Raw genomic sequence first — 18,013 nt, 5'->3', positions numbered from 1 at the left:
TCTTACACTTGTGAGTCAAGGATGTCATACTGTGCTGCTGGGACACATGAGAACTTCCAGTGTAACAGTTCAAATGCCCCCTGTTGCAGTTAGACACACGTATAGATAAAGAAATACGGTATTAAGAAACATGCAAGGACAGACATTTGGCACAGAAATCTTTTGAAATGTGTTTTTAGTATTTCTTAATTCAGCACCTTCAAGTTTTTTTTTTTTTTTTTTTTTTTATGGATGAAATACCTGTACCTGTGCATTGCTGTCCCTCGCTGTGTGAATCCACTCTGGGTTGCAATCATTCCTGGTCCACCTTAAAAAGAAATCCGAGTGGAGCTGTGTGCAGCGTGCTGCTTGTACACAAACCCCAGCCCTGTGTGGGTGTCACTTCCTTAAAGGAGAAGCACCAGCAAGGGCCCTGGTCACACAGCAGTGCTCCTGCTTGCATCGCTCAGCCCCTGCACTCCCGCGCCACACAGTTTTCTGAACAACCGACACGACGCGCCTTCATAACCAGAGCCTGCTGCCTCCTGCAACGACAGCTCAGTAGAGACCAGAGTGCTCCTAACACAGTTACATCCCTTTTTATAACTCGAGATTTGATCCAGATTACAAGTTTTGAAAAACCAGCCCCAGAGCATTGTTCAAATAAAAATATACAATAATTTTTTAAAATATTTTATTGCAAATCAAACTCCTTGCACTCATGTCACACACACAAAAAAAAAACATACCCGAGGTACAAAAATCTGGGGGACAAGAATAATTAATCCCGTTCTCCAGGGAACCCAGACAAGTTTATCCCCATCCCATAGTTCAGGGATTGGGTATGTCTGATCCGTCCAGTCCAGGTCTTTGTTCCAACCCTGTTTAATTTAACTAAACTTCCACCCAGGTCCTAAAGCAGTTGATTATCTCATTTTACCTGTTAAACCTAGAGTGGAGCAGCCCTCCCCGATCGTGACTGGACACCCCTGCAAAACCCACAGAGTACCTAGCCCTTGTGTCTCAACACAGACACTGTAACTCAAAACACAAAAGGAAATGGCACGATTTAAAATGTTATTTTCAGCAGGGATTGCATGATTTACAGGCTTCCTGAGAACAGAAATGAGAGACTGAACCGGGGAGAGGAGGAGAGGGGAGAGGGCAGCTGGATTAATACAGAGCTAAAGCATGGCTGGATTTAGTCTCAGCCGGGAGTCCATGGCAATTACAATGTGCATTTTGAATATTAAAATGGGTTTCTTATTTTCATGGTTCAAGGTTTGAACTCAGACCTGTCCTGGAATGGCAGCACCCTGGGATCAGCTTTTCGTTAAGTAACTCGGGGTTTCAGAACCCCCCCCCCCCCCCCCCGATAACTAGTTCCCGGGGATTCTGGGATACAGGAGGGACTTGGCAGGTTGTGTCAGATTTTCCCTGGATCCTCCTTCAGTGTCACAGTCCTGTTAAACACCAGCTGTAGCAGGGAGACACAGACAGAGACACAGAGAATTATAAAACAACAGCTGCATGGGGTAGTGCCTGCAGTGAGCTGAGATAACGCTCTCACAGACGCTCAGGAAACCAGCTGTGGCTTCTCTGTTTTTATTCAGGTTAGAATATTCTTTTTTTTTTTAGTTGGCTGTAAAACAAAAGCACACTTTTTTCCCTCATATAACAGTAAAGTCTCTCTGGAGTAAAATAAAGGCGGTACCCGTCTCAGATTCCCTGTTGAAGAAAGGAGCGTTGAACACCCTCCTGCACTGCACACAAAGTGCGCTGTTTATTTCACACCTTATCTATGCACTGGGCTGGCATCCTTTGCATCTTTTCAATAGTCACTTACACATTGTGTTAAATCAGGGATGGCAATGAGACTCCCACTGCATAGCAGTTTGACCCATTCCTGGTTGAATCAAGCTCTCAGTAAACCTGGAATGGGTGAAACGGCTATGCAACAGGAGTCTTCTTTGCATCCCTGCATTTCAAGCAGTGTTTGTTCCAGCAGCAGTTCAGATGATGTAATTCCTCACCTTGCTCTCGGTGCTGTCAGGGTCCACAGAGAAGTATCCGACCCGCTCAAACTGGAACTGGTCGAACACTTTGGCGCCGGCCACGGATCGGTCCACCATCGCGTCTTCGATCAGCTGCAGGGAATTCTGGGACGAGAGGAGGAGGAGAGGGGTGACATCGCTCAACAAGCAGGGACAGGAGTGGCTGCAACCCTAGCATGCAGACTTTCACCCAGAACTGTGGAACACACTGTAGCACCTGCTTGTCTGAGCTAGTTAAGGGTGTACCTTGGGGAACACTTATCTGTTTTATTTGAGCTCCGTTCATGGCCGTCTTCATTATTAATTACTCTGATTGCACAGCAGTTTGATCCACTCCTGGTTTTACTATGTGTTTAATAAGACACACCTGAACTTGTTAGCTGTACGCTGTGGCTAATCAAGCTCATATTAAAACCTGGAATGGGTGCCACTGCTCTGCAATAGGAGTCTTATTTCCACCCCTGTAGTTTCTTTACCCAGCAGCCTGCATGTCCATAGAGACTTCTGCACCCACTGAAAACGGCTCATTTGAAATCTGAATGCGAGCAAACAAGGTCAGAACTGAGAAAGGAATGCTGCACAAAGAAGGGTTAATACAGGAGCACTCACAGGGCTGATGTCACTCAGGAATCCCCCTGGGACCTCCGAAGGGTCTTCAGGGTTCTTGTGCAGGAACCTGCAGACAGACAGACAGATATGCATTCATTAAAACATCTTGCTAGGAAAAACGAAGGAATGGTTTGGTATATGAGAAACAAATGCCTGTGCCAGTTTGGGTCCTCTGCTCAGAACATGTACACACAATTTCAGATCAACAAGAGAGTCAGAAATTATAAGCATCATAAGCTTCCAATACAGGGATGGAAATAAGACTCCCGTTGCACAGCGGTTCGATCCACTCCTAGTTTCACTACGACTTTAATAAGAGACACACCTGAGCTTGTTACCTAGACACACACACACAGGGGCTAATCAAGCACACAAACCTGGAATGGGTGAAACTGCTGTGCAACAGGAGTCTTATTCACATCCCCGTGAATATAATGGTTTTCAGCAAACAATTTCCTAATTCTAATATCGGACTGAAAATCAAAGCAGTGAGAAAAAAAAGTATTCAAATCAAGAAGCAAGAATCCAAAACGAAATGTGCAGACTAACTCTTCACAAAAGACTTGAGGGCTGTAAAGAAAGAGAAAGCAAGCAATCAGTAACTCACAGTCTCTCGTAGAGCCGCACCTCGCAGCGCAGCGGGTTCGACACCCACTGGATGAAGGCTTTGGGTTTCTCCCTGGAGTCGGCTCTGGCACAGGACACCTGCAGCTCCACCACCTTCCCACTGGGGTCCTGGAAAGGGAGGGGTTAGTGTTAGGAGTCTGAACTCAAGCCACTGATCTCACAGGACAGTTCCAGAGGCCAGCAACGCTCACGCTTTGAACACTGAACTGGTGTACTGGAGTGCATGGAAACATATTTGGGTACGGCAGGATACATCAAGTAACAGCAAACCAGCATTATTATTATTATTATTATTATTATTATTGATTTTGTACAAACCTCTATTATCATACGAATTGTTCCATCCATACCCACCAATCTGATATCCAAGCACCAACTCCCCATAACAAGCAAGAGCCCACTCACCTTAATGATCTTCTGAACGGAGATGACGTACCCAGCATGCCGCAGTCCGACCGGCTGGTCTGGGGTCAGGCGTTTGTACCCCTTCTCTGTGACCTGCGAGGGGGAGACACTGTGGGTTCAGGGAGACTGTCTCACACTACTCACTGCCAGCCACAGACAGACACAGCCAGCCCGCTCTCACCTCTCTGAAGTCAGCCTGCTCGATGAACACCGTGGAGGAGAAGTGGACAGAGTGGGAACCGCGGCTCTCATCGGCTGGGAAATCAGGGACCTTCACCTCCATCTGCGGGGACAGGGAGAGAGGGAGGGGAGACTAGTTTCAGCTTGAAATAGATCTGGTATGTTGTGAATATCAACGTGTTTGTAAATAGCTTGTCTTACATGATATGCAGCATGCTTAGCAAAATAATGCATTTGCGATGCAGTATTCCGACAGTGAAATAAAGAAAGATCACTGACTTTTCAAGACATAAATATAACTCCTTGAAATGTAGCTACATGAGTGTTATAAATAAAGCATACACCATTCAAATCCAATGACTGCAATGTTTGAAAATAATGTATGTTTAAACCTAGATTTAACAGCTGATATCAGAGAATGACTTTCTCTGAATCAAGCTCTGCATCTGTCATTGGATTTGAATTAATGCGAGATAGATTCGAGAATGAGATCCGCTAAGAAGATTATTCACTCGGGACCTCAGAACAAGAAAGACGCTGGCTCTCTCAGCGCTTGTTGTCGGAGCTCGTTCAGATGCTGGATCTCTCAGCGCTTGTTGTCGGAGCTCGTTCAGATGCTGGATCTCTCAGCGCTTGTTGTCGGAGCTCGTTCAGATGCTGGATCTCTCAGCGCTTGTTGTCGGAGCTCGTTCAGATGCTGGCTCTCTCAGCGCTTGTTGTCGGAGCTCGTTCAGATGCTGGATATCTCAGCGCTTGTTGTCGGAGCTCGTTTAGCCCTAGTTCACACGTACCTGCTGAGGGGCAGGGAAGTTGGTGATGGTGACTCGGAGTGGCTCCAGCACAGCCATGACTCGCGGGGCACTGTCGTTCAGAACCTCGCGCACACACGCCTCTAGGAGGTGGGGTTCCACTGTCGTCTGGGCAACCGTCACACCCACCTGCCAACACCGCAGCAGAACAAAAAAACAGAAAGGAACAGTAGATTGTTACATCATTAACTGTGTAGTAAATGACACCACAAGCACATTCATAGTTTTAAATAGAAATAAATTAGTGTAGTTACCATGGCATCAAAGCTGCCACAGAGTTCACATTTTTAGAGCTTAAAGATGATATTTTGTTTTCCTGTCATTTTTTACATTGGTCTTTTCAGAGCAGACACTAATAAACCAAGAGTCAGGTGAAATAAAACTGAACTCGTTTACTGAAATCTGTGCATTTTATTCCTGCATCAATGGTGTACAGATAACGTGCGGAAGTGCTCAGTGCAAAATGAACACAAAGGCAAAGAACCAAAAGCTTAGATACTCAGCACAAAGTGGGGAGTGGGGGCATTAGCTCTATTAAGGAGGTAAGAACGTTGATTTTGCAGCTCTCCTCTCTCTCACCCTGGCACAGAAGTTGTTGATGGCCTCAGCAGGGAAGCCCCTCCTCCTCAGCGCAGTGAGAGTGAAGAGTCTGGGATCATCCCAGTCCCTGCACAGAACACAAGCATTGCAACACACTGTACTGTACAGTAACATGAGATATGGAAATACTAATGCAATTCAAATCCAGTGACAACTGTTTCAACGAGATGCCATGGAATACCGACCCAACCCAACCCAACCCAACCCAACCCAAGTTCCCTGACCGCCCCCCCAGTCCCCTCACCTCTCCCCCCCCAGTCCCCTCACCTCTCCCCCCCCCCGGTCCCCTCACCTCCCCCTCACCTGACAGCCCCAGTCTCCACCAGCTTGACGATCTTCCTCTTGGACACCACAGTGTAGGTGAGGTTGAGGCGGCCGTACTCCCACTGCACAGGGCAGTACACATCCAGTGCATTGCACAGCCAGAAATACGAGGACCGTCTGACACAGAGAGAGGGAGATGGGGAGAGAGAGAGAGGGAGATGGGGGGAGAGAGAGAGAGAGACACGCAGGGACACAGAGAGAAAAGTCATGAAATACATCAAAGACAAATCACATTCACATTGTCAGACCATCATCAGAATCAGCACTCCTACATATCACACTGCTAATCACGTTCAGAAAACTTCATAATATTATTATTATTATTATTATGGTCTCTAACTCTTGCAACACTGCAGACCTCTATATTGGTACAAGAAAGAATAACCCCACTCTAAACAGCAGACTGATGGCTCAGTGTAGGATACATAATTCCAGTTAACACAGTCTTAGGAAAGCCCCTGTATCATTTCAAAGTGAAGAATGGCTCTTGCTATCTAGCGTTGCATCCCCCACATTATAAGACCCTGAAAGTCTTTGAGTTTAGTTACAGCAGGGTTGTGTTTGAGCTCTGATTCAGGCTGGACAGCATGGTGCTTACCTGGCCTGGAATTCTTTGGTGCAGAGAGAGTGGGTGATGTGCTCGATAGAGTCACACAGGCAGTGAGTGTAGTCATAGGTAGGGTAGATACACCTGAGCATAGACACAGGGAGAGTGAACAGACAGAGCTACAGTGAGAATACAGTCAACACTACAAGGCATGTTCCATGTTTGCAATAGCATGTGTTCCATTCAGAACTGCCCATTTGAGACCTACATACAGTTCAAGAAAGTACAAAACAGGTTAAACGTCTGAAGCTTTGTGTGTACCAGGTATCTCCTGATCGGTGGGGAGGTGTGCATTTCCCTTTGTGTCTCTGTGTGTGTACCAAGTATCTCCAGTCCTGTGGTGGGGTGTGTGTGTGTGTGTGTGTACCAGGCATCTCCAGTCCTGTGTGTGTGTGTGTGTGTGTGTGTGTCTCTTGTGTACCAGGTGTCTCCAGTCCTGTGTGTGTGTGTCTCTTGTGTACCAGGTGTCTCCAGTCCTGCGGTGGGGTGTGTGTGTGTGTCTCTGTGTACCAGGTGTCTCCAGTCCTGCGGTGGGGTGTGTGTGTGTGTCTCTGTGTACCAGGTGTCTCCAGTCCTGCGGTGGGGTGTGTGTGTGTGTCTCTGTGTACCAGGTGTCTCCAGTCCTGCGGTGGGGTGTGTGTGTGTGTGTGTGTGTGTGTCTCTGTGTACCAGGTGTCTCCAGTCCTGCGGTGGGGTGTGTGTGTGTGTGTGTCTCTGTGTACCAGATGTCTCCAGTCCTGCGGTGGGGTGTGTGTGTGTGTGTCTCTGTGTACCAGGTGTCTCCAGTCCTGCGGTGGGGTGTGTGTGTGTGTGTCTCTGTGTACCAGGTGTCTCCAGTCCTGCGGTGGGGTGTGTGTGTGTGTGTCTCTGTGTACCAGGTGTCTCCAGTCCTGCGGTGGGGTGTGTGTGTGTGTGTCTCTGTGTACCAGGTGTCTCCAGTCCTGTGGTGGGGTGTGTGTGTGTGTGTGTCTCTGTGTACCAGGTGTCTCCAGTCCTGTGGTGGGGGGTGTATTTGATGCGGTACGCCACGGGGTCCATCTTCCCGTCCTCCATGACCAGCTTCATCCGCAAAGTCACCTCACCCTCCGCAAACTTCCCTTTCCTCATCCCCTGCAGAGAACAGCGACAGAGAGACACTGCACTCGTTACACATCCCATCACACCTCTCCTCCATCTCCTGCAGAGAACACACTGCACTGGATACACAAAGCTGACTGTACTCTACAGCACACAGCGCTCACAGGCAGACAGACACTCTGGCTTAACCTTGAAGAGAAGGAGGATTTATTCATTGAGGCAGGGAGAGTAGGGACGCACAGACACGCACAGACAGACTTTCTCTCTTTACTTCAAAGTTCAGCAGGGACTCTCCTAGCGGGTTAGTGACAGACAGACAGACTCTCTCTTTACCTCGAAGAGCAGCAGCGACTCCTCAGTGGGTCTGTCTCTCCAGGGGGAGGGAGGAGGGTTGTGTCCCTTGATCTCCTCCACTCGCTGGTGACACACATAGGCGTGACCCCTGAACAGGAGAGGGGGAGAGAGGGGTGGAACGGGGGTCACCACAGGCCCTGACATTCTGACAGAGAGCTACACCTCTTTGCAAAGTTACACGCGCAGCTGCTACCCATGCGCTCCAATGGGGGGACATCACTAAACAATAACATGAAATATAACAAGTGAAATAAACGAAGCGCCCGTCTCACCTCCTGATGAGCTCCACAGCCCAGTCATACAGCTGCTGGAAGTAATCAGAGGCGTGGGTCACAGCGTAGGGCTTGTAACCTGCAGACAGAGAGACGGACGATAAAATACAAAAATCAAACGAGTCCAATCCACACTCGCTTACACTCCACACTAATGCCCACAGACAGGGGGTAATTAAAGACTTACCAACATGTGTTCCAAAACACGGGGCTAGATGAAAAAGCTGCAACAAAAACTAGAACTCTGTGGACACGTCTGCAGCTTTGCAACTATATTAACTCACAGGAGGTGAAGTTCTAATGCAGCACAAGGTAAAACTGATAAGAGAATTAGAAGCACAGCGATGAAGGCAATGCCGCGATACATTTGTCCAATTCACTCAAGTTTCTTAGGAGTCTTTCCCAGCCGAGAGTTTTTGAAGTTATGGATGATCCTCTAATGCAACACAACCAGTTCGTTTCCAATCCCATTCCTTCCACAGTCGCCCACAACTAGCGCTTACCTAAACACTACAACATGACGGCAGTATCTACCCCCAGCCCCCATCCACCCCCCTCCCAGTTCTCCCAGTCCCTCACCCAGCCACTCCACCATGTCTCGGATGCCAGTGAAGTATTTCTCCTCCTCCTTCTCGGGGTTTGTGTCGTCGTAGCGCAAGAAACAAATGCCATTGTTCGCCTGGAAAACAAAGACACACAAAGACACACAGAGACACACAAAGACACACAAAGACACACAAGGTAAACAGGGGTGTGCTGAACTCCTATCCCTGAACGACAGGGCTGTGCTGAACTCCTATCCCTGAACGACGGGGCTGTGCTGAACTCCTATCCCTGAACGACGGGGCTGTGCTGAACTCCTATCCCTGAACGACACGGCTGTGCTGAACTCCTATCCCTGAACGACACGGCTGTGCTGAACTCTTATCCCTGAACGACGGGGCTGTGCTGAACTCTTATCCCTGAACGACGGGGCTGTGCTGAACTCCTATCCCTGAACGACGGGGCTGTGCTGAACTCCTATCCCTGAACGACGGGGCTGTGCTGAACTCCTATCCCTGAACGACGGGGCTGTGCTGAACTCCTATCTCTGAACGACGGGGCTGTGCTGAACTCCTATCCCTGAACGACGGGGCTGTGCTGAACTCCTATCCCTGAACGACGAGGCTGTGCTGAACTCCTATCCCTGAACGACGGGGCTGTGCTGAACTCCTATCCCTGAACGACGGGGCTGTGCTGAACTCCTATCCCTGAACGACGGGGCTGTGCTGAACTCCTATCCCTGAACGACGGGGCTGTGCTGAACTCCTATCCCTGAACGACGGGGCTGTGCTGAACTCCTATCCCTGAACGACGGGGCTGTGCTGAACTCCTATCCCTGAACGACGGGGCTGTGCTGAACTCCTATCCCTGAACGACGGGGCTGTGCTGAACTCCTATCCCTGAACGACGGGGCTGTGCTGAACTCCTATCCCTGAACGACGGGGCTGTGCTGAACTCCTATCCCTGAACGACGGGGCTGTGCTGAACTCCTATCCCTGAACGACAAGGCTGTGCTGAACTCCTATCCCTGAACGACACGGCTATGCTGAACTCCTATCCCTGAACGACACGGCTGTGCTGAACTCCTATCCCTGAACGACAGGGCAGTGCTGAACTCCTATCCCTGAACGACGGGGCTGTGCTGAACGACGGGGCTGTGCTGAACTCCTATCCCTGAACGACACGGCTGTGCTGAGCTCCTATCCCTGAACGACAGGGCTGTGCTAAACTCCTATCCCTGAACGACGGGGCTGTGCTGGAACTCCCATAACTGGTTTATGACTGGACAGCACTTACCTTGGCATAGCCGAAGTTGAAGTTGATGGCCTTGGCGTGGCCTATGTGCAGAATCCCGTTGGGCTCCGGGGGGAAGCGTGTTCGAACCTGCAGCACAAAGAATTACATGAGAGCAGCGTGAGAGACAGACGTGCACACCCACACCCACACCCACCCACACAGATAGAATGTGGGAGACTGCACCTGCCCTCCTGTCAGTTCCAGGTGCTCCCTGAGCAGTCTCATGGTGTTCGGAGTCACGACGTAGCCCTCTGTCTTGTAGTTCTCACCTGGAGGAAACAGACAAGAATAAGAGCGATGCCAGCGAGGACCCCCTGAAACGCTGTTAACAAATCAGAGCGAGACGCACTCACCTGTTTTGTGGAATTTCATAGCCTCTCCTCTGAGCTGCTGCATTAGAGACTTTCCTTCCAGCTTCACATCCACTGAAAACACACACAAGACAGTCACTACGGTAACAACTGTAAGAAATATATAATAATACACACAGGAGCTTTACTGAGAATCATAGAATGCAGCAATGTACCAACTAAAAAACACTTTGTCAACACTGGTCTGTATCATCAATATGGACAGAGGTTACAGTAATAAGTCAATAAAAGGGTTCATTTATTTATTTGTATGGAGCAAGAAAGAATGCAGTTGTGTACCAAATATTCAGACGAAGTGTACGGTCACATTAATATAAAGACACAACCTCAAATGACTTGAGCCTCTGTATAGTAACTGGTACAAAGGGGTTCACTTTTCATCAGCGTGTACTGAGCATGAAGCCACTCTCTCGTCTTTAACATTCACAAAGAAAAAGAGGACGACCACCTCACAGGGCAGAGGGAATGGCGTCAGTAGAGTTATCCTCAAGTTTCCACAACACTGAAAATATGAAGTTGCTATCTGAAAGGGTGTTTGAGATATTAGCAGTTGTAGGTGTGGGGTGGTGGTGAATGATTAACACACGCACATGCACACACACACACACACACACACACACACGCAAGCACACACACACACACACACACGCACACACACTGGAGACTTGAGGCTGCACAGGCTCTCACCGTCTGCTGCCTCCACCTTCTCATTCTCTGCTGCAGCTTTCTGCTTTGGTGCCTGGGAACAGAGAATAATAAATAAATAAATACAGTTCATATAAAACACTCAAGTCATTTAAGCTGACTGAGGAGAGCCTGTGGGATAAGCGGCAGGGCGCAGCTGGGTTATTTTAGAGTGTTTTACAGCACTGGGGAACCGCATCGGATTGCATCCACCACCAGTCCGTGGTTATCACCCCTAAAATTAGCTGTATGCATCCAGCTGGATTCCCTGCTACTGTAAAAGGTTGCAAAACAAATCCAGCTTTGGGTGTCGGATGATCAACTCAACTCCTAAACAAAGATCTGTTTAAACAGATGAGAGACAAATAAGACAGGCAGAGAGACATGCAGACAGAAAGACAGATGAATATTAAAAATAAATCACCTTGGGCTTCTTCTCCAAGTCTGCCTCAGTCTTTGGGCCCAGGAGATGAAGCACCTGGAAGGGAATACAAGACAATGTGAAGCCTCTGCTAACCCTGCCTGAGCACTCAGGAGAATCTCACGTCCAGAGTGACTGAGCGCTCAGGAGAATCTCACGCCCAGAGTGACTGAGCGCTCAGGAGAATCTCACGTCCAGAGTGACTGAGAGCTCAGGAGAATCTCACGTCCAGAGTGACTGAGAGCTCAGGAGAATCTCACGTCCAGAGTGACTGAGAGCTCAGGAGAATCTCATGCGCAGAATGAAAGAAGAATATTAAATCAGTCTCCATGTATATGTTAAAAAACTACTGCTCCTGCAATCAATCAATCAATCAATCAATCAATAAATCAATAAACCTCCCTCACCTGCATGTCAACCTCGTTCTTGATTATCTTCCCGTCCGCCCACTTCAGCTGGCTCCTGGCCTCACCTGCACGGAGACCCAACGAGACACTTGAGCTGGTCTTGATACACGACGGACTATACAGTGCAGAGCTGCCAAGTTATACAGCAATTATACCAGGACAGAGTAGAACGGGACAGCTAGACAGACAGGCAGGCAGGCAGGCAGGCACGCAGGGAGGCAGGCAGGCAGGCAGGGAGGGAGGGAGGAAGACAGGAAGACAGGCAGACAGGCAGACAGGCAGGGAGGCAGACAGGCAGGCAGGCAGGCAGACAGACAGGCAGGCAGACAGGCAGACAGACAGGCAGGCAGGGAGACAGACAGGCAGGCAGGGAGACAGACAGGCAGGCAGGGAGGCAGACAGACAGGCAGGGAGGCAGTGAGACAGGCAGACAGGCAGGCAGGCAGGCAGGCAGACAGGCAGGCAGGCAGACAGGCAGACAGGCAGGCAGGCAGGCAGGCAGGCAGGGAGGCAGGGAGACAGGCAGACAGGCAGGCAGGCAGGCAGACAGGCAGGGAGGCAGGCAGGGAGGCAGGGAGACAGGCAGACAGGCAGGCAGGCAGGCAGGCAGACAGGCAGGCAGGCAGACAGGCAGACAGGCAGGCAGGCAGGCAGGCAGGCAGGGAGGCAGGGAGACAGGCAGACAGGCAGGCAGGCAGGCAGGGAGGCAGGCAGGGAGGCAGGGAGACAGGCAGACAGGCAGGCAGGCAGGCAGGCAGGCAGACAGACAGGCAGGCAGGCAGGCAGGCAGACAGGCAGGCAGGCAGGCAGGCAGGCAGGCAGGGAGGCAGACAGACAGGCAGGGAGGCAGGCAAGCAGACAGACAGGCAGGCAGGGAGGCAGACAGACAGGCAGGCAGGGAGACAGACAGGCAGGCAGGCAGACAGGGAGGCAGACAGACAGACAGGCAGGCAGGGAGACAGGCAGGCAGGCAGGCAGGCAGGCAGGCAGGCAGGCAGGGAGACAGACAGGCGGGCAGACAGGCAGGTAGACAGGCAGGCAGGGAGGCAGACAGGGAGGCAGGCAGACAGGCAGGCAGGCAGGGAGACAGACAGGCAGGCGGGCAGGCAGGGAGGCAGACAGGGAGGCAGGCAGACAGGCAGGCAGGCTTGCTTGACTCTTACCCATCAGCAGCCCCATGTTAAATCGATACCGCTCCTTCATGAGAAGCTCTTTGTGTTTGCTGATGATCGCTTCCACCTGAAACACACACGACTATATAATAATACATACACCAAGGGCTCCATTTTATAAATTCACATTTTATAAAACTCATAAACAGTGATACGTAAATATAGCAATACTAAAAGATATATATATTGTTTTAATTCATCATTGAAATGATGTATATCACCATTGAGCTTCATGGATCAAAATAATTCTAACAGAAGTATAAAACCTAGACTTCCAGCCTTTCTCAAGCTCTTCAACTGTAGTTAAAGTTCCCTTTCAGTCACTGTGTGCGTAATCGCTCCGTGTTTAATTCAATTCAGTTTTAAAGTAACCGGCGGGGTTATTGTGAGTGCGTCGGCACGGCTCTCCCTCTCTCACCGTGTCCTCGATCTGCTCAGGGCTCACCACCACGCCTACACCACACTGCCGCTCAAACTCCTCCACGCTGATCGGATCCACGGGGTGACTCTTCACATAGTCCAGCGCGGCTGAGAGACACACAGAGAGAGAGAAATGATTCTGGTCAGTAGAGCAAAAGAATACAAAATGCACAGCTGTATAAGAAAATGTTTTTTTCTTTACACAGCAACGTGACCATTAAGAGACAGTCCATGCTCCTATCAAACCGGGAGTGGAGTCCACACTCCTAAAGAATCTACATACAGTGAATAAAAAAAAAAGTCTCTTTTAGTATTTCTAACTTCAGCACTATTAAGTGGTTAACCCTTTGAGGGCCATTTATTCAGCGCGTCAGGTCCAATTTATTTTCACACACGCAGTTTATTTTAGACTCGCTGTTTAAAAGTATTTTTTTTCACAGTAAAACAGGTTTAAAAGGCTCTGCATATCAACATGACACTCAGTACTGCATCTCCAGCCCCGCCCCACCCCTCGTTCGCTATATTTTTCACATGTCTCTTGATAGTCGTGCATACCGATAAATCATCTCCTGATCACTCGTTTTATCACCAAACTCCTCAATAATGCGATCCAAGTCATTATTTTATTACTATAACATCTAAAAAAAGCTCTGCAAATGTCTGTGATGTTCTTTGAGCGCTGGATGCAGAAGCAGCTATCTTGTTTGTTTATGTCTGTGTTATCTCTGTGGTGCCGGGGCTAGCTGTATTCATGAGATACGCCCCCTTTTTTTTTTGGCTTCTCTCGGCTTCTATCGATCTCACTCAGCCACTGAATGGTTTTCTTGGCTTTTTCCAGAGAACAAACGACTAGAGACCTGTTTTTTACTTTTCATATTCCGAGTTAACCATAATGCCACCTGTAATGTGTGAATGTGAAGGAAAAAAAAAAATCAACAAAAAAAGATTCCAGTCCATTACAAAAAAGTGGATCCAAACTCAGCACCTGGGTTCAGGTCAACACTTCTCTGAAACAAGGCTCTTGGCTGCTCAATTAATCACTGAAGGACATGGTTGGAACAAAGGTCCTGGAATGAAGTGAACTGAGGTGGTCTGGAGCAGACTGGACTGAACTGAGGGGGTGTGAAGCAGTGACACGACTGAACTGAGGTGGTGTGGAGCAGTGACAGGACTGAACTGAGGTGGTGTGGAGCAGACTGGACTGAACTGAGGTGGTGTGGAGCAGTGACTGGACTGAACTGAGGTGGTGTGGAGCAGTGACAGGACTGAGGTGGTGTGGAGCAGTGACAGGACTGAACTGAGGTGGTGTGGAGCAGACTGGACTGAACTGAGGTGGTGTGGAGCAGTGACTGGACTGAACTGAGGAGGTGTGGAGCAGTGACTGGACTGAACTGAGGTGGTGTGGAGCAGTGACTGGACTGAACTGAGGTGGTGTGGAGCAGTGACAGGACTGAGGTGGTGTGGAGCAGTGACAGGACTGAACTGAGGTGGTGTGGAGCAGACTGGACTGAACTGAGGTGGTGTGGAGCAGTGACTGGACTGAACTGAGGTGGTGTGGAGCAGTGACAGGACTGAGGTGGTGTGGAGCAGTGACAGGACTGAACTGAGGTGGTGTGGAGCAGACTGGACTGAACTGAGGTGGTGTGGAGCAGTGACTGGACTGAACTGAGGTGGTGTGGAGCAGTGACTGGACTGAACTGAGGTGGTGTGGAGCAGTGACTGGACTGAACTAAACTGAGGTGGTGTGGAGCAGTGACTGGACTGAACTAAACTGAGGTGGTGTGGAGCAGACTGGACTGAACTGAGGTGGTGTGGAGCAGACTGGACTGAACTGAGGTGGTGTGGAGCAGACTGGACTGAACTGAGGTGGTGTGGAGCAGACTGGACTGAACTGAGGTGGTGTGGAGCAGTGACTGGACTGAACTGAGGTGGTGTGGAGTAGACTGGACTGAACTGAGGTGGTGTGGAGTAGTGACTGGACTGAACTGAGGTGGTGTGGAGCAGTGACAGGACTGAACTGAGGTGGTGTGGAGCAGTGACTGGAGCTGCGCTGCTCTTGAACCCTAACCTGAGACACCCCACTCTCCCAAGACGCACCGTTGAGCTGCAGGTCTGTGCTGATCTTCTTGTGGGCGATGTACCCTGCGAGGAACCCCAATCTCTTCTGCTCCTTCAGCTTCGACGCCAGGTTATACAGCAGGGTGCCTGTGCCCTTGTCAACCTCAGCACCCATGACACCCTGAGCCTGAGAAAGAGAGAAAATAACACTATCGCTAAAGGACATTCCCAGCTGCACCAGTGAGGTAATACAGTGTAGCGTTGACTATACACAGTAAATGTCAACAGACTTATCTTTAATGTCAGGACTGACCACAGTTGATATTGCGACCGCCAGCCAATGACACACAGAGGCGCGACTACCGCTGCCATGCAATAATTCGACTAATTAAAATAATGATCGGGTGTAGGTAGGCAGCGCATAACACTAATCAAATGTATTTAATCAACTTAATAACTATATGAGTAAGTGCTGTTCTTTTTAAATAGTACTAACACCCACAACGTCGCGTCCTTAACAAAAAAAGCAACTTGAGTTTCTGTTTCGCTTGTTTTTTGAAAGGACTGAGTCACAGTGCTGCAACTGTATTGCCCGCAGAATACTCTCTGTACAGCACGGAGCCCCTTCGTCCTAATCCCAGCCGCTCTACTGCTTCTCAACCCCGGTGTGTCTGTTACCTGGATGACGGCCTCCTTGAGTGCTGAGCTGAGCGCCTCATTTTTCAGCGTCTCTTTTGCTTTCTGCTCGCTGAGACCGATGGAAATGAAAAGCGAGACCGGGTCTGCGCTGTCAGACGCCATCTTCAGCTTCCTCTTCCACGTGAACTCGCTGTACAGAGCGAGCTTCTCCGTTCCGTCGAGCTGGGTATGAATTGGGCCAATCAGAGCCAAAGGGATCGGAATATTAGCCAATCACAAGCACTACAGGTTGCACCGAGGTTGCGTCAGACGCTCGGCATGGTTTAAAAAGACATTAAATGCAAGTAAAGTTTTATCGACACTATGTTAACGGGCGGGCGGGACGGTTTAGTAAGCGCTCAGATATATTGAGTAATTAAATGAAAGTGTAAGCATACTGTGATAACATCTGTGTCGTTACTGTGTGAAGAGTTCTGAGTGACGGTGCAGTTCTGTCGATGTCCTGCACCTCTGGTTTGGCCCAGCAGAGGGGGCTGTAGTACTGCCTGTGCTGAAACTTGCCAAGAAGATGCGGTTTGTTCAAAGCACTTCAAGTTTGAATCTTTATTTATAGATTCTATTATTATAATTACAGCAGGATTGTTTCTGAAATTGCAATTACAATGCTATTATGCTGCAGTAATTACAATTGTAATTATACAAAACAATAAGATGAACAACAGCACTCGTTAACATGTTCACTCTGTTTACTCTGATAAGCAGCAGTAATCACAGGCAGCAATACACACACATACCCGGAGAACTTTCATTTTCAAACAGAAGGGGTCGCTACAAGTGACTGGAAATACAAGAATAATGATCGCATGATAAATGAATGCGGAATGGAACTGTGATCGATCGATTACACGGTATAATTACAAATACAATTACGCAGGCGTGCCAGGTTCCATTTCATTTACAATTACATTCTGAATTGCACTCGTAATGAGCCCAGCTCTGCCCCACACCCAATAACAGCTCAGCCACTGGAATTCATAGACATGTACAGAAAGTGTCCTTTTACTTCAGCTTCAAAACAACAGTCTGAACTTCTCAAGAGTTCCTGTAATGAGCTTTTCAAGCAGTTCAGATGATTGTTGTCCCCAGCTCTCACAGGCAGGGGCTCAGGCTCGTGTAGTTTGATCGGTCCCCAGCTCTCACAGGCAGCGGCTCAGGCTCGTGTAGTTTGATCGGTCCCCAGCTCTCACAGGCAGGGGCTCAGGCTCGTGTAGTTTGATCGGTCCCCAGCTCTCACAGGCAGCGGCTCAGGCTCGTGTAGTTTGATCGGTCCCCAGCTCTCACAGGCAGGGGCTCAGGCTCGTGTAGTTTGATCGGTCCCCAGCTCTCACAGGCAGCGGCTCAGGCTCGTGTAGTTTGATCGGTCCCCAGCTCTCACAGGCAGGGGCTCAGGCTCGTGTAGTTTGATCGGTCCCCAGCTCTCACAGGCAGCGGCTCAGGCTCGTGTAGTTTGATCGGTCCCCAGATCTCACAGCGGCTCAGGCTCGTGTAGTTTGATCGGTCCCCAGCTCTCACAGCGGCTCAGGCTCGTGTAGTTTGATCGGTCCCCAGATCTCACAGCGGCTCAGGCTCGTGTAGTTTGATCGGTCCCCAGCTCTCACAGCGGCTCAGGCTCGTGTAGTTTGATCAGTCCCCAGCTCTCATAGCGGCTCAGGCTCGTGTAGTTTGATCTGTCCCCAGCTCTCACAGTGGCTCAGGCTCGTGTAGTTTGATCGGTCCCCAGATCTCACAGGGGCTCAGGCTCGTGTAGTTTGATCGGTCCCCAGCTCTCACAGCAGCTCAGGCTCGTGTAGTTTGATCGGTCCCCAGCTCTCACAGCAGCTCAGGCTCGTGTAGTTTGATCGGTCCCCAGCTCTCACAGGCAGCGGCTCAGGCTCGTGTAGTTTGATCGGTCCCCAGCTCTCACAGCGGCTCAGGCTCGTGTAGTTTGATCGGTCCCCAGCTCTCACAGCGGCTCAGGCTCGTGTAGTTTGATCGGTCCCCAGCTCTCACAGCGGCTCAGGCTCGTGTAGTTTGATCGGTCCCCAGCTCTCACAGGCAGCGGCTCA

General features: G+C 49.7%; 1 protein-coding gene across 1 annotated transcript; it reads right to left on the bottom strand.

The window, feature by feature from the left end:
- Positions 1 to 687: 687 nt before the first annotated feature.
- Positions 688 to 16,169, bottom strand: LOC117963971 (glutamine--tRNA ligase-like). Its single transcript, XM_059000017.1, has 24 exons — positions 15,948 to 16,169; positions 15,309 to 15,456; positions 13,210 to 13,319; positions 12,783 to 12,858; positions 11,620 to 11,684; positions 11,216 to 11,269; positions 10,795 to 10,846; positions 10,090 to 10,161; positions 9,920 to 10,005; positions 9,737 to 9,823; positions 8,477 to 8,576; positions 7,898 to 7,976; positions 7,605 to 7,713; positions 7,174 to 7,304; positions 6,186 to 6,278; positions 5,567 to 5,704; positions 5,243 to 5,330; positions 4,646 to 4,792; positions 3,856 to 3,957; positions 3,675 to 3,767; positions 3,250 to 3,377; positions 2,643 to 2,709; positions 2,013 to 2,138; positions 688 to 1,456 (listed from the first exon to the last, which is right to left on the bottom strand). Exons 1-24 carry the CDS (start codon positions 16,068 to 16,070, stop codon positions 1,406 to 1,408), a joined length of 2,325 nt encoding a protein of 774 aa, XP_058856000.1. The 5' UTR covers positions 16,071 to 16,169; the 3' UTR covers positions 688 to 1,405.
- Between the last annotated feature and the right edge of the window lie 1,844 nt (positions 16,170 to 18,013).

Source organism: Acipenser ruthenus, chromosome 25 (assembly GCF_902713425.1).
Source record: "Acipenser ruthenus chromosome 25, fAciRut3.2 maternal haplotype, whole genome shotgun sequence".
Classification (NCBI taxonomy): domain Eukaryota; kingdom Metazoa; phylum Chordata; class Actinopteri; order Acipenseriformes; family Acipenseridae; genus Acipenser; species Acipenser ruthenus.
The sequence above is the reverse complement of the archived record's forward strand: the minus strand, read 5'-3'. Positions and strand labels throughout refer to the sequence as shown.

What these genes read in the sequence shown, in the direction of transcription:
- LOC117963971 (XM_059000017.1), bottom strand. Translation starts at nt 16,070, where the DNA reads ATGGCGTCTGACAGCGCAGACCCGGTCTCGCTTTTCATTTCCATCGGT. An exon ending in CACAGACCTGCAGCTCAACG is followed by an intron (nt 13,320 to 15,308) that starts GTGCGTCTTGGG and finishes TGTGTCTCTCAG; the next exon opens with CCGCGCTGGACTATGTGAAG. An exon ending in CACAGGACTGGAGACACCTG is followed by an intron (nt 6,279 to 7,173) that starts GTACACAGAGAC and finishes GTCTATGCTCAG; the next exon opens with GTGTATCTACCCTACCTATG.